At 36.4% G+C, this 16,232-nt stretch overlaps 1 protein-coding gene across 1 annotated transcript in view; it reads left to right on the top strand.

The window, feature by feature from the left end:
* Positions 1 to 16,232, top strand: part of LOC145682948 (uncharacterized) — a 666,209-nt gene that overhangs the window by 470,347 nt on the left and 179,630 nt on the right. Inside the window, exon 4 of the mRNA XM_081754309.1 lies at positions 8,554 to 8,687. Within this exon, the coding sequence (XP_081610435.1) occupies positions 8,554 to 8,687 (134 nt within the window). The remainder of the gene's footprint in view (positions 1 to 8,553; positions 8,688 to 16,232) is intronic.

The following is a 16,232-nucleotide window of genomic DNA, read 5'->3' as shown; positions in this document are numbered from 1 at the left end:
CTTTTAACTTCCATACTAATCGTTTATGTACGTGGTACTTGAGGAATGTACGTTTCATGTTCCTAGCATGTGTCGCAAGATGGTGGGGTGCTGACTGCCACAGCCAATTATTGGTGCTGATAGCCACGACTGGCGTGCTGACTGCCACGAGCCTGAGAGAAAGTTGCTAGACTTAACATTACTGGACGCCAAGAAGCATGAAGGAAACGTGATGAACCTTACGATCGTGTTGTTCAGACCAACTTCTAACAAAGGTAAACAGGTCTCTGTATGTACACTCATATCCAAAATTATTGTCGCATGACTATAAATATGTTGTTCTAGTAATATAATTTGATAACGAATTCGCCCGGTATTTCTTATAATGTTAGTTTGTGTATAATCGGCAAAGACAAGTATGTGGTAAATTTCATATCAAAAGAGCAGTAAATAAGAACAATGAAAGGAAAATAAAATTTTCTTGTCCATTTAGTTACATTTTATTTTACTCATTATGATTTTCGTATTTATAATTCTTTCCCTGTGAAATTTACCACAAATATACATTTCTTGATTATACACACAGTATCAGTATTAAAAGTACTCTGCAAAATCATTATCAAATTATATTCTTACAAGAAGACAGTTATACATAGATATGTGACAGTAAGTTTGGACATGAGTGTACTTTGTTTTGTCAGGGAGCGGTGCGTACAAAATTGGTACCTTGAACTCCCTATGTCAGCATGAACTGTGTACAGCTGCGCAAATTGTTTCGAGCAGCTCTCGAAAGTTCCGTCAAAAAAGCACTGCTGGCTGGGATGCCCCTCACAAGGGAAGTTCAGGAGAAAGCACTAGCCTGCAGAGAAAATAAGCATGACATTTGAAACCCCAATTCATGCTGATTACAACAAGCTAATAAAATTCTTGTACGGTTGAGAACTGTTTGAGATATTCAACTTGGAAGTTTATGTGAAAAAATGACGATATGCGCATGTATACGCGTTAAGTACAACATAATTAGTAACAGATATTGACATACGAATTGAAAGCTATTGGAAGTAACAGAAAAAAAAGTGTTTCGCAATAACTAACGGGTTCGTTAGATACAATTAGTCATTACATTGTTCACAATAATAATAGGTTAGGACGTTTATAATGTTTCGCTACTATTCCATTTATTTTCACTACTTTCTTGTTTCTTCTTTTGAACCTCTGCTCACTTGCGTTTAATGGGCATACTGCTCAAAATTTCTGAATGTTGTCCTGGTCGCCGAGAATTCTTTACACGTTTAGTATTTCCTTTCCCTTGACGTAATCCCACTGGGGCAAAGGCAAGGAAAGAATTACTTCCTATAGCAGATGTTGAAGGAACAGGATCGTCAGGATTTCGATGATTTTGTTCTTCACGATTTGGAGGGAGATTTTCTTCAACTGAGTATGCACTGTTTAGAATGCTACATGATTTGTTCGAATCACAACCTCCGGTGTAGAAGGCACAATATTATCAGGATTTGGATTTTTTTTCCCCACTAAAGTCTTTATCTATCACTATTTGAAATTTCACATATGTTAGAACTATTAGGGGGAGCCAGAATCTTCAGCGATAACTAGTGTGACGTCCTGAACAGGAGAAAAATCATGATCCTGGAACTTGTCAGGGTTAAAGGGAAATGTGAAGCATCTTTCTCCATTGTGGCAACTTTCATGAAAGCTTTAGTTAGGAGTTCAGCCAAATCATATTCTCTCATCCTCTCATGACCAATTGTAGTTAAATGAGGATCATATTCTCTATACAATGCATTTTTCAGGGGACTGAAAATTTTTACATCGAGCCTTTGCAACCTGTGCAATGTGTGAGGTGGAAGAGAGACCATACAGATGCGGTTATTCCTACAGAATTCATAACTCTCAATTGAAATATGGCATGGTTATCTAAAATAAGCAGCACTGGGTCACTTGCTGAGGGTTTTTGCATTTGTTTGAAAATGAACTAGCCAGGCAGTGAAGAATTTTGCGTCCAGACATTTTTCGAACACATAAGAAAACCCAATAGGACCATTCCTTTACAATTGAGGTGTCATACGCTTCCGCAGTTAAATCAGCATTAGAGGAATGTAAGATCCAGCAGCGTTGATAACAAAAGCACCAATCCTCTTCACACCTTTCGTAGCTAAATCTTTGGGTTTTTTGAACGACGGTGATGCCAGTCTCGTCCATGTTGTAAGTTTTCCTTGGCTCAAGTTTAAAGTCATCCATAACTTTCTGAAGGCTCGATAAAAATAGCTTCGTTCCTTCTTCATTGAATGCAGTAATTCTATTTAAACTTGCTCCTTCAGGTTTTCTTAGAGTTACATCGAAATTTCGTTTTCAAAATTTGTTCAACCAGTCTTTGCCTGGCTGTTTCATTATCTTCTGCGTATTTAAATGTCATACATAGCCATTCTTTTGGAGTTAACCCGTAGAATAACTTTTCCAGCGTTAAAATATTGTCCTTCAATTGTTGTCACTTCAGCAGAAAACGTTGCTTTCCTTGCAAGCCGTGTTGGAGTAGGCATAGCCGATTTTCTACAAGCTTTTTTTCCGCAAAGTAGACTCTGGTATGTTGAAACATCTGCCAACTTCCTATATTTTTTTCTGTTTTCATTTTTGATAGCGTCCAGAGCGTATCTCAAACTCTCCCGAAGAGTAGGAATTCTTCTCAGCTTTTCTCTTGTAATTTCTAGGCATCTGCGAACAAAATTGAAACCTTGGTATCAATACATGTTTCACCTTTAACGTCATTTGAAAGAATTGTGCGCACTCAGTTATATATACGGAGGAATCTTGCGCACCCTTCTTCCGAAGCGCACCTTTGCCCCACATCAACATCACAAAACAAAATTAACTTACTAGAAAAATATTAAAAAGTATTTCTCATAACAAATAGACATCCATATAGACAAGGTCATGCATTATCAAAACAAGCATAGTTGAAAACAGTAGAGTAAAAATTTAAGATATACCTCCTTAACAGAAAAATCCTCAACAGCAAAATAACAAGATATAGCAGAGAAATATCTTCTCGTCCCATACAACCAGTGTTGCCACAGTCCTAGCCCTGAAGTGTGCTGAAAAATAGTACCAAATTGAAACAAAAAGGGCTGAATTCATTACATTGTACTAGTTGTAATACATGGCTCTAAAAGAGTAAAGCTCTAGAATACTCCTCCCCTCTTCCAAGAGTCTAAATAAAGAAAGTGCTCTTTTTAAAAATTACTAAAAAAAAAAAAAAAAAAAAAACATTCAAATAGGAGGATCCCAAACAACCATGGAAGTATATGAAGCTTTTCTCATACGTAGGAAGTAAAACAGTCCGCAAATTAAAAGGGAAAACAGTTATCATATTCGGTATATATTGTAAGGAAACCAAACGCGCCTCTATTTCAAAGTGACCAATAAACCTTAACGGTATTATGGCTATATATGAAAACATACATAAAACGAGGAACAAATCAATCATCTCCGAGTTCCCGTATAAACAGTACGTTATAATAAAATATTAAAATATAAATTATCAGGATGCGCGCATCTAGCGTCATTTGTTTCTTGGTATAGTTTGAATTAAGAATTTTCCACACAAAGTTCACGGCGTTATGCGATGCAACGTCACAGAATAAATGTTCAGCATCATTTTTTAAGAGTCCAACACACAGTATGAGTAACGTGAGGTATAGGAAAAGTCTTACTGACACTTTTGAACATGTGTATTTGTATTCGTTAAATAGTGTTGAATTGGGCAGAATTGTACCAACTTTTTGAAAAAAAAAAGGGGCTGAAAATGCCAGTGTGGTACCAATGGGCCGATGAATGAGAAAAAGGGCTGAATTTGGTACAATTGTACCAAGTGTGGCAACAGTGCACACAACATAATACAGCTGGCGCGAAAAGGCCAATGTGGCAGTAGTTCCGATGACAACCGCTAGATGGTAGCATCAATCGAAAGCTCATTCTCTGGCTCGTAACTTGCAGAAAGGTGATGCGGATGATTCCCCCTGCGCACGATTCCTCCACTCTCCTCTACTATTAACTATAGTTTATTCAAGGAACGTTCAGTACCTCATGTAAACAAATACACGTGGTAATTATTTCATTTGATTGGTTAAAGAACCTTGCAACATCCATGCGGCAGGAGAAAATAGTCCATTGTCAAGTAGGCTATTTTTCAAGGTTTTTGTTATTTATAAGGCTCATTACCAGAAATGCATTTTTTTTTTTTACAATTAAATAACAGACACAACACTGTATCTAAGAACTAAATTGAATTAATGCAATAAAAGAGAATATATGTGTGTAGAAAGTGGATTTGACTTATCTTACGCGCGAATCACAATTTAGAATATGGCCGCGTGCGGGGAATATGTAAAACATTGACAGGGTACAGTCCGCAGCAAAAAACCTGCAACATGAGTATGTAAGTTTATTCTGAAACTACGCCTAACAGCGCAGGGAATTAACATAACGTCTAAGTGGCACGAATCACGCCAGGAGAAACCTCGGCGTCCTCCCTTGCACACTTATTTTGGAACAAAAGACTTCGTAGTTTCACAATAAGCTTACATGCTCATGTTGCAGTTTCTTTGCTGTGGACTGTACAAGTCCGTGCTTCTAGAAAGAAGCGCTGACTGATAGCCAATCATCCGATGACTGGCGGAGTAATATCATTCTGTAATGTTTACAACAGGATCAGAAGGTTCGTTGAATGAAGTTTAGGTATAATATTACTGCCTCGAATATTTTCAACACAGCACGCATTAAAGTAAGTAGTTTTTGTGTTTCTGATCTCATTTTCCCATATATTGGGAAGCTATCATAACTCTCAGTTCATAAACGCACCATTTCCGGTTTAGTTTCCCAATAATAGGCTCGATCGACGCCTTACCTCTCTATTAGAACAAAAAATTACAGAACTCGACTGTCACTTCCGATTTAAATCTCGATCACCGTAATGAAGATGATTTGTAATAAAATCATACAGTTAAATTGATTTTGATTGATTTTGTAAAAAGAAAAAAGAAAAAAAAGAAAAAGAAAGAAAAATGCCAGAGCTTTTTATATTAACCCATTTCGTTGTAATCGGCGGACTGAGATCTATAGAGGTTGGTGTCTTACATGTTTGCACATTTTGTTTTGGTTAATAGCTGATAAGATTGTGAAATTAGTATTGTTACGTTTTCAAAACTGAAAACTTGATTTCGATAACCATACATACAGAGCGACAACATTGTAATATGATGTCCCTTCCTACAGAAACCATTCTCTTGTTAACGATTACCACGATGTTGTGATTGGCCACTCCATCGGTGACCTTGATAACCTCGTGACGTAAATTCCCTTCTTAACACAAATTTCCTCGTGGCTTTGAACTGTCAATTCGTTTCTAATTTTGCGTCATGTATAGGATAGTTGCATGAGTGCATTAACTTAGATTATATGAGATTTTATTTTATTAATGCTCTCCAAGGATTTAGATTCATTAGAGACAAATGACAGTTATTGTCTCTTCGAAACCACTGAAACATAATCATTTCCTTCCTAAGTAATTAGTGTTAATTTCTATTCGAAAATAGTCGCCACTCAGAGATCAACTGGCGCCATCTATCTATTTGCAATGGTAATCACACGCATTTACTTTCTACTTCTAGTAAATAGATTACCTGTGTTGATCCAGGAATTTGTTCCACCGCTCGTGGCGTTATTGTACAGTGATTAAAGGTATAGCACAGGATAATTTCTCAACCATTGTGTCCTCTGACCAGTATCCAGGAGCTCTACAGGCTTTAAGCATCGCTATATTATTAGATTTCCAAGCTATGGTTGTGCGGAAAATTTTATGGAACGTCTGTATCCGTCGACACGTCCGTATCCGTGGAACGTCCGTATCTATCTGTCGACACGGATCTGACTGTGAGCAAAAATCTCTAAGAGAGTCGAGAAACAATTTCCGGATATGTGTTCAGTCAGCGTCTCAAAAATAGTCCCTTAAGAGGCCTTATCACTGTGAAATCAAAACACCGCTAATTTTACAGTAATTATGTGATATCTTCAAATAGATAAAAGGTAATCGAAAAGTGGAACAAGACCTCCCTAGACAAGATTATTCTGTGTGAGATACCGTTATCATGCATGACTCATTTATCTGCTTTCGATTTCCAGCCATTTAGAAAATCGGCATTTATTTTCGCGTTTCTAAATAACTGCAAACGGAAAGCTACTAGATGACTCGTGATAACGGTACCTCATGCAAAATAATATCGTCTAGGGAGGTTTTGATCCACTTTTCAATTATATTTTATCTATTTGAAGATATCACATAATTACTGTAAAAATTGCGGTATTTTAATTTCGCAGTGATAGGGACTCGTAAAGATAATACTAACAACTTCCAATATCTTTAATTTAGAAAATAAGGAAATTAAATCTGTAGTTTTATAACCCGCGCTTGCCGTGTAGGCTAATTAAAGTGAATGATTATAAAATTGTTGGTGAAATTAAAATGTGGGAGAGAACGGGAAAACGTCTAGAAAACTCACGAATACAATATTATCCACCAGGAATTCATGTGACTATAAATATACCACATTGACTTGATACCTAGCCTACGGTTCCAAGCACTGCTATCGGCTGAACGAATTCTACTGCTGAGCAATTATTGGCTCAATGCGTGGGCGTGTCGAGGGTGTGAGCTTTAGTTCACATTTTTGCCTTTGGCAGCACTATAGTAATCAGACTCCTCGGCAATTCATGTCTTGATTTTCCCTTTATTCGGCAAAGTATATAAGGAGTATATGTTTCTTTCCTCTCCATAACAGAGCCCCAGAATTCTCCAGAATCTCCCACTGTATCGTATTGGTTATTTTTTTCTCTTAAATTATTTTGTGCTATTACAAAATTACAAATTTTTAGATGCTTACGGTTTAAACTGCCTAACTATTTTTCTCGACAATTCTAAAATTTCAGCCAAAAATTTTCATCATAACATGATCTTATCAGCACTCTTGGTGTATAATAATGCAACGTGAAACTGAATAAAATGAATTATAATAATCGTGACAATCGTGTTAAAAATTGACAAATCGATCTATTCACTTGTAATTTCTCTCTTCTTGATCTTAAAAAAAAAAAAAAAAAAAAAAAAGTTGTATTTAACTTGGGAATGTCTTACAAGCTGTTCGGTACTTCGTATTAGGGAGTTTGGTTTCGAATAAATTTAGAATGTTTCTTCCATCTCAACCTATTAACTAACAAAAATGTTCTTGAATACAGTATCCATAGAGTTAATGGAACTGATATTTCGTCAACCAGAATTGATTCGTCACCTATCCTGATTTAATGCTTTCAGTACCATTGAAGTCTATCTGATCCTTCCAGAAATTCGATTCTTTGACTCCAGCCAGAATCGATTCGTCATCTATGCTGATTTTATCAGCTCCAGTACCGTTGAAGATATCCTATCTTTCCAACGATTCGATTCTTTGACTCCAATCAGAATCGATTCGTCAATTATACTGATTAAATCCGTTCCAGTACTGTTCAAGTCTATCCGATACTTTCAGATATTCGATTCTTTGACTCCTACCAGAATCGATTCCTCAACTACGCTGATATAATGAGTTCCAGTACCGTGGAAGTCTATCCGATCCTTCCAGAGATTTGAATCTTTGACTCTAGTGAGGGATTCGTTCTCCGGGAAGAAATATTTTGGAACTTGTTTACCATTACATCGGGGGAATCCTTCACAAAATTCGCAGTCAGTTGTAAGCAATAAGCTACTGGAATAGGCCTCGACACGGAGAAACATTCCTGTATTGTCAAAATTTCTGGGTGTTTGTGTAGCCGTTTCGCTGAGTGTTTTCGGAGGTTCAGTGGAATGAGTGCATCATAACACAAGATACAAGAATGGTAAAATAATAAAAATGGGTCATGTTCGTGCTCTTTGTTTACAAGCCACTCTACAACATCAGAACCGTAATGATAATGAATTCTCTTATGTACTCGATTGATGGTAAGGAGCCAAGAGTTAAACTGATCCCATCAGTGGCGTAAGCAGCATTCTGTCAATATGCTCACTCCACTTCGTTTCCTCTTACGACAAGCGTAATTTGTATATAGACTATATACTAATGTAGTAAACGTTTATTTTTCTATCTCTTGCTCAGGGCGGGTTAAAATCCCGACCCCAATTACATATGTCACTGGACAGGACCGCAACTAGAGGGGGCTAGGGGGGCCTGGCCTACCTAAACTTTTCGTGGCCCCTCCAAACCTCAATACGAAAAACACAATTTAGGTATTTGTAAGATAATTTTTGATGACTTGCCCCTTAACGTATTCATGCCCCCCCAAACATCTGAGCCTGCCACTGGTTCCCAGTATAATGCACACTAAGTTTATTACTTTTGCCGTCAATTTCAGCTATTTGCAATATTATTCTTTGAATTTTTCAATGTTTTGAAGACAAAAATAAATTTAAAAAGTAGATTACTTTCTATATAGATGTGAGTACTAACAAATATTTGTTTGTTTTGTTTGTAGGGAAATCCAGGCAGCGACAGGCGAGTGGATGAACGAGTTTGTACGTCGACCAAGCAAGCGAAGAGACAACCGTGTCTATGTGCCTCCAGCAGATGTTGTCAAACGAAGCATTCGACGGTCCTGGACTATATCCAGTAAGTTCTCTCCTATCTCTCAAGTAGAGTACTAGAAAGGATACACAGAGATTCTAAAAAATCGTACCTAATTTCTGTGAGGAAATTTAGAAAGGAATAAAGTTTAATAAATATGAGTAGGTAAACTTTTATAATTCATTTAATCCCGGTTGAAGTAGTACCCAGAGCCTCTTTATGTAAGAGTCTTCGCAAAATTTGCACATCCCAGAGTAATGCGAATAATCCAATAATTAGTTATGCCGACTATCCCAAACTACAATGCAAATTTTACGTTGCTTTGACGCAAACTGATACTGAAAAAGGTCACGGATTGTATTTCTACTCGATCTTAGGGAAATACGTATATTTTGATGAGATGATGGGCTAGGAGCAGTACCTTAAATTATTTTCAGTTCTTTTGGAGATAATGTGGTAGGCCCATTCCATGTTTTACTAATGAAATCGAGGGAACTATATTCGACACAACTTAAAGCCTTATTTTAAGAAATGCATATTATTTCTAGAGACTCAAATAGTTGATATTTGCTGAAATGGCCCAAATCATGTGTTTGTTTTATTTAAGACTTTTTAAAATGTAGTGAACCTATTCTACCATGCTTCAATTACCGTTACATTGATATTCATATCATATCATATATGGAATAAGAAAGTTATCTTAAAGTGAAATCTCTTCAAACGTCGAGGAGGTTAAATGAGAGTGCAGTTACCAGTTGCTATCCTCCTCTGCCCCTGAAAGTTATGGCCCTGGTTATTGTTTGAAGAGTTATACAACCCTATCTGCTTACTTATTCGACTTGATGCACGAGCGACATCGAACGGTCGTGTCACTAAAGTAATGTTTCTTAACTGTCAAGTAAGAACTGAAATTGAAAGACACGCTCCTGCCATCTCGTGAAGAAAACTTGAATCACTCCTATAGTAGGTGTGCAGAGAAATGAGGCATTTAGATGGCTGGCAGTCATCTCCTCCCGAACGTCTAACCATTGTCCCTGTAGATAGTCAAATGTTCATGAATCTTCAAATGTTTAAATATTCACTGCGAAGAATAAATACCACTTGTTTTTTTTTTTTTTGAACATATAATAATAATAATAAAAAACTGATATTTTAATGCGATTCCGCGAATTATGTAGTATGGCAAAGTATATAATAGAAGCCTTCATTACGCTGTTACTCAACTCGAGAAAAGTTTAGAAATAGTCGCCAGTTAGATTGATAAAGGTAATTTGCAGTAGTGGCTACTCTGAGGCCCGTAGCCAGCCTAAAAATGTAGGGGGGGGCGATTATACCATATTATAGTTAATTTGCAAGCCTCCGTGAAAATTTTAGGGAACCAGTAAAAATTTAGAATGGTCACCCCCCTCCTGGATACGAGCCTAGCTACTTTTCGTATTGCAAGAGGAATGCTGGTCCAGGGCCGTGCCATGGGGGATGGCGATAGCCCCGGGCGCCGAAGTAAGGGGGCGAAAAAATTGGGAGAAAAAGGGGCAAAAGAAAGGAAAAATTACTTGGAATATATGTGTGGGGGCGCCGTCGTATACTCTCGCCCCGGGCGCTGATTTTCCACGGCACGGCACTGTGCTGGTCCAATAATTACTGCAACGTAAATCATTTTTAGTGAAAATACGTAGAAGATTTCTATCTTTGTGTTACATCAATGCTATTCAATCGGTGGTACGCGTACCCCTAGGGGTACGCAAAGATGTTTCTGGGGGTATGTAATCCTAAAATAAATATATTTCCAATATTCGACCAAGAATCGAGGAGTTGGCGTCTTGGAAACGAGTTCAGTAATCTCATTAACGGGTTAATTCTAAAGTTACTATGTTTGATTTTTTGAAGTTTTAACATTATCCTCAGTGAGCGATTTATCAGGGAGAATGAGGGGAAAATCCCCCCTCATTAGAACTGAGTGTCTCCCATGTTTTCAAATTTTCCATGTTAATTTTTCGGATGTGCATTTTATTCCCCCTGTAAATAGCATTTTGATTCACACACTGATTCTTTGATTGTGTCTCCATTGTCCCCTTTTTAATCAACAGAACATATATTACGTTTAATAAGTTAATTTCGATTTTTAAAAAAAACAACTTCAGGGGTACACAATTGGATAGCGAAGTGTGTCTAGGGGTACGCGAGAAAAAAAAGTTTGAATAGCACTGTGTTACACTGTTTGTACACTGTTACACTGTTTGTACAAATGCAAAACCATTAAAAGTTCACCACACAAGGGGTTGTTTGCAGTGACGGAGTTGTAGGGAGAACCGACTCACCTACTCGAACCCTTGCCACCTCTGCTTAGTAGTGACCATGTTGCTACTAAATAATTTTTTTTTGTAAAGTACTGATATTATCGAACTTAAACTATTTTTAATGCAATAGCAACAACCGATAATCCTGGCCAGCTCACATGCACTTTTTTTGACTACACTTGGGCTTAGTGTTGTAAATAGAAAAAAAAAACGTTCGTATTTTTTCAGAAATGTACGTTTTTTTTAGAAAAAAAAACATTGCCTCTCGTTTTTTTTCTAAATTTCGTTTTTTTTCAAATGGTCATTTGTAATGTATCTTACGTCATTTAAGTCTGAAGTATTTTTATGTAGGTGTAATTACCATAAAATACAACATAAATTAAACACTAGATACTGATACGGTATAAATATTTTACAATTTATATGAGTAGCGTACCTACTAATAATCCGGGTTTCTGTACTGTTTCACCAAGATCAACGAAGAAATAAAAGTATAAATGACCGTTTGTTTTTTTCGTGAAAGTAGGCCTTTAATAAGTACGAAAATAATATCACGAACAGTATAAAATGCAAATAACTTGTCTAAAGGTAAAAACTAATACTAATTTGCCTACTAATATTTTTCTGAATATCATATATAAATAATTTGTCGACTAGATATATGATATGCATTGCTGGTTCTACCATATGTGCAACCCGCGCATTTGTACGGGGCTGCAATATCTGTCATAAGTATTTTATTTAAAATAAATATTTCTTGTTGGAAACAGACTTCATGATCATGGTAGTTAAATTTACTAAGCTGACCTTCTATTTGAATACTACATTCATAAATTATGTTTAGGTCGCATTAGTTTAAGTCACATGGTCAGTGCTAAAGCAAATGGTAAAATAAATCCCAGAATAAATTGCTTGATTGTTGTGAAATACTGTACAAGAACTCAATTCTCGAATGGCTGTCCCCTTTGGTTAGTTATCAGAGTTCTGATATGAAAGCTTCTCTTGTCTTTGTCGCAAATAAGATCGTTATCATTGAAGGTGGAAACACTTTAAAAAAAATAACAGATGTAGAAGGAAAATCAAGAAATAAAGGTAAAAGAGCTAGTTGCACTATAATTGCAAACTGATATGTTGAGATTGAAACTCGATATTGAATTCTATAAAGAGGATTACCATCTTTCAGATGTATTTGCTTTATCTTTCACTAACATAATAGATTAATATTTAAAGAAAAAAACAGACACAACAATATTGTATTTAATATGTATAGTAAGTATTTAAGCCTTTTTGAGTGCGAGTGTAGTTACCCTCCCCTTCGTTGTTCATGCTGGAGTAGCATACTTAAAATCGTGACTTTTAAGATTTGTTCTTTCTGGAGAAAGAGGGAGGCGGCAAAGGGCGACAAATTGCCCATATCCGGCCCTGATGATATGTACACTCATGTCCAAAATGATTGTCGCATACCTATAACTGTCTTCTTGTAAGAATATAATTTGATAATGATTTTGCAGGGTACTTTTAATAGGCCTACTGATGCTGTGTGTATAATCGGAAATTGTATATTTGTGGTAAATTTCAAAGGAAAAGAATTATAAATACGAAAATGAGAAAGAGTAAAAGAAAATGTTGCTAAATGGACAAGAAAGTTTTATTTTCGTTTTATTGTTCTTATTTACTGCTGTTTTGACATGAAATTTTCCACATACATGTCTTTTGCCGATTATACACATACTAACATTTTAAGAAATACCGGGCGGATTCGTTATCAAATTATATTCCTACAACAACATATTTATAGACATTCGACAATAATTTTGGACATGAGTGTACATACAAGTCATGAATATAGGATGACATAATTTGAAGTAATGCAGGGTGTTTCAAAATTAATATTAGGGTTTGAAACTTTGTAGTATCCATTATAATTAACTTACAATTATAAGTATTATCAAATGAAAGAGCAACTCAAACAGTTTTGTACACACGCATACCATGCATTGTTTCCTCTGTCTGCCGTTAGAAAGAGCAAGTAGCAAAGATGGAGACTAGAGACCAGAAAGCTTTGTGTGTTTTAATTTTGCAGTGAATCTGTATTTACAGTGCAACCGTCTGTGTGAATTGAATGTTTTGTGCCATATGGCGGAAAGTTTATGGGCCTTTCTCACCTATTGACTCAATGTGTGCCATGTGACGAATGAAGCTCACATCGAACACTTGAAGCAAAAACTGTTTGAGGTGTTGTTTTATTTGATGTATTGTTTATAATTGTGCGCAAAATGTAATAAGTACTACGAAGACTTAATTCCCCGATATTCATTTCGAAACACCCTGCATTTCTCAGCATCACTATTAGAACTAAGATGAAAAAAGGAGAGATTGTGATTGTTTACAACAACGATATACTATAATTCCTACAAAACAAGTTAGTAGTCAAAACAAAAGGAATTAAATGTACACTCGTAACCCTTTCGGACCCAGGTGGCCAAAGTGGCACATACGGGTGTGTCACTTTTTAAATCCGCTCCTGCATGGTCACTAATTAAGATATCGGTATATATTATTTTTCCAAATATGGTTGGTCCATAGTTTATCATTTTAGTTTCTTTTTCTTCTGTGTGTCGAATTTCCTTCTCAAATTTCACCCCAGTCAAAAATTCGAGTATTTTCGAATTTTCTTTATTACTTTTCCCCTATAGCTTCATTCGTTGTAGAGAGACCTCCTTAAGACTTGTCAGGTAGATACATCGGATGGATACCTAATTGTTGATATCAATTGGACGGGCTTGCGCGCAGTGTTGCCAACTACGGAAATTAAAATCTCCTTAAATTTGGGCCAAAAATCGAAGTTTTTGTTAGAAACCGTACCTATACGTCCGAATGCAAGTCAACTTACGCCAGTCGAACATTTGTCCTTACTGAACAAACTCGGGTACATATCGTTACAGTGAGGTAATTAGGGGACGCACGAAAAATTCGGATTTAGGTTCTAACTCTTGATTTTCCTTTACTTTTCTGTTTATCGAAATATATTTTTTTATAATTAGAAGCACTGTTTCTTAAATATCGCCATGATACTTGTAGGATATATTAGTAATGTACCAGTGTTTATTTTAAGATAGCAGTGTTGCCAGCTACGGAAAATTTTAATTCAAGATGTTAGGGGGAAATGACGTGTTTTGTCTAGTATATCCCTCTTGTTGGCTACATAGGAACAAAAGTAACAGTATCTGAAAGCCTTGTCTTTGCCCTTCACAACGCACTATAGAAAGTTTCAATAGAATAGTTAGGGGAAATACAGTTAAGGTTTACAGTAGACCTTGTTCTCTAAGTGGAAAGATAACTGTGATTTTTTAGGTAGACTGAAATATTTTTTAATGGCCTGCTTACTTTATTAGATATCGTCACAGTACTTGTAGGATATACTATAGGGATACCAAAGCTTCTTTTAAGATAGTTTGTGTGTGTGTCTGCTAGCACTGTTGCCAGCTACAGAAAATTTTAATTTCCGATTTTAGGGGGAAATTTTGGAAAAATTCCCTTTTTGTCTCTATTATTTCCCTCTTGTTGGCTACATTCGAACAAACGTATTACTGTCTGAAAGCCTCGTCCTTAGCCTACACAGCGCACCATATAAAGTTTCGATAGAATATTAGGGGAAGTACAGTTGAGGCTTATAATAAACCATGTTCTGTAAATGGTAAGAAAATTGTGCATTTCTGAGTTAGAATGAGATTTTTTTAAAAAAAAAATCATGCTTACTTTGTTAGATATCGCCATGATATTTGTAGGATATATTCTTATGGTACCAAGGTTTACTTTCAGATAGTTTACGTCTGTTTTATGGCAGTGTTTCCAGCCAAAGCAATTAATTACCGATTTTAAGTGAAAAATTCGGCAAATTTCCCTTTCCTCTCTATTATTTCCCTCTTGCTCGCTACGTTGGAACAAATGTACCACTACCTGAAAGCCTTCTCTTTAGCCTACAGAACGCAGCATAAAAAGTTTCAATATGATAATTAGAGAAGCTGTAGTCCCGGCATATCTGTTGATTTTTGCTTCTGAGGAGTAAAAAGTGTCAAAATTTCATGTGTATGGAAACAGAGAATTTTTTCTTTCTCTCTTTGAATGGAAGCCAGCGACTTCAGGTTTTCACTGTACCTTGTCAACGCACCAAAGAATTTTTTTAGGTGACTTGGACTCATATGGCAACAGTGGTGCTAGATACAAAAAGTCTTGAAATTTGGTTAGGGATTTTTTTTGTAAATTTTCACCCCTACATTTCCCTCAGTAATTTCCCACCCGCTCGCAACACTGCAATGTAACGTACACCAAAAAATAGCCACATTCCTTCTCTAAAAAATAAGGTCTTAACCATATCAATAGGGTAAATGGTTTTTGAGCAATAAGTCACTAACTGACAAGGTAGGAAAACGCCAAAAATGACCTGGGTCCGAAAGGAATAATCACACGAGTTTGCCCGTATAAATACAAGGAAACAAACGATTTGTAAGTTACGAGGGCTTCAACTCAAGTTCTATTGATTATTTCAATAATCTTCAACATAAATCAATAAATAATAGCTGCCAGAAAAAAAACAGACATTTGAAAAAAAACATGAAAAAGAACAATGTTTTTTATTGAAAAAAAAACTTCACAGAAAAAAAACCGTTTTTTTACAACACTACTTGGGCTTCAGTGTTATCATCGGGACAGACACTAATCTGCTTAGCAGCGCCAAAAACTATGAATTTGACACTAGTATCTGCCCTTTTCAATTTTTTTTGCCGCCCTGTGCCCGGGTACCAGTGACTCGTGCTTAAATACGGGCATCCATCAAGTGCTTTTGAGTTTTACAGTACAAGTGTGTGTTAATGTAATTTGTAAGTCTATCGTAGTCTTCACATTGCGAAACCGAGTGTTCCTTGCATCACAAGTTCACACATTAGTACGTTTATGCCTTTTAACATTTTCGAAATTTCTTGGACCGCGTTTAATTTTCCCTTTTGCTCTTGTTATTAAATGTAACATTCTATTTATAAAGCAGGAACGTTTCTATCTGTAAGTAGCGCTGATATGCAAGCATCAAATCATTTAATACTTACGGGTTGCATAAATATTTAGGCGATAATACGTATGTACTCTAAACTCTTATTATAAACACAAGACACCTTCACTCCCAGTTACGCTAATAGTTGTCGCTAGTTGCGTTGCCTCTCATCTCGCGCCTAGAGGTGCTGCTGCTAGTGTAGAGGCAATGACGAGGTGAAGGTTTGGGCCCAACAACTAATGTCAT

This window comes from Thermobia domestica, chromosome 1, assembly GCF_964235325.1.
Source record: "Thermobia domestica chromosome 1, izTheDome1.hap1.1, whole genome shotgun sequence".
NCBI classification, from domain to species: domain Eukaryota; kingdom Metazoa; phylum Arthropoda; class Insecta; order Zygentoma; family Lepismatidae; genus Thermobia; species Thermobia domestica.
The sequence above is the reverse complement of the archived record's forward strand: the minus strand, read 5'-3'. Positions and strand labels throughout refer to the sequence as shown.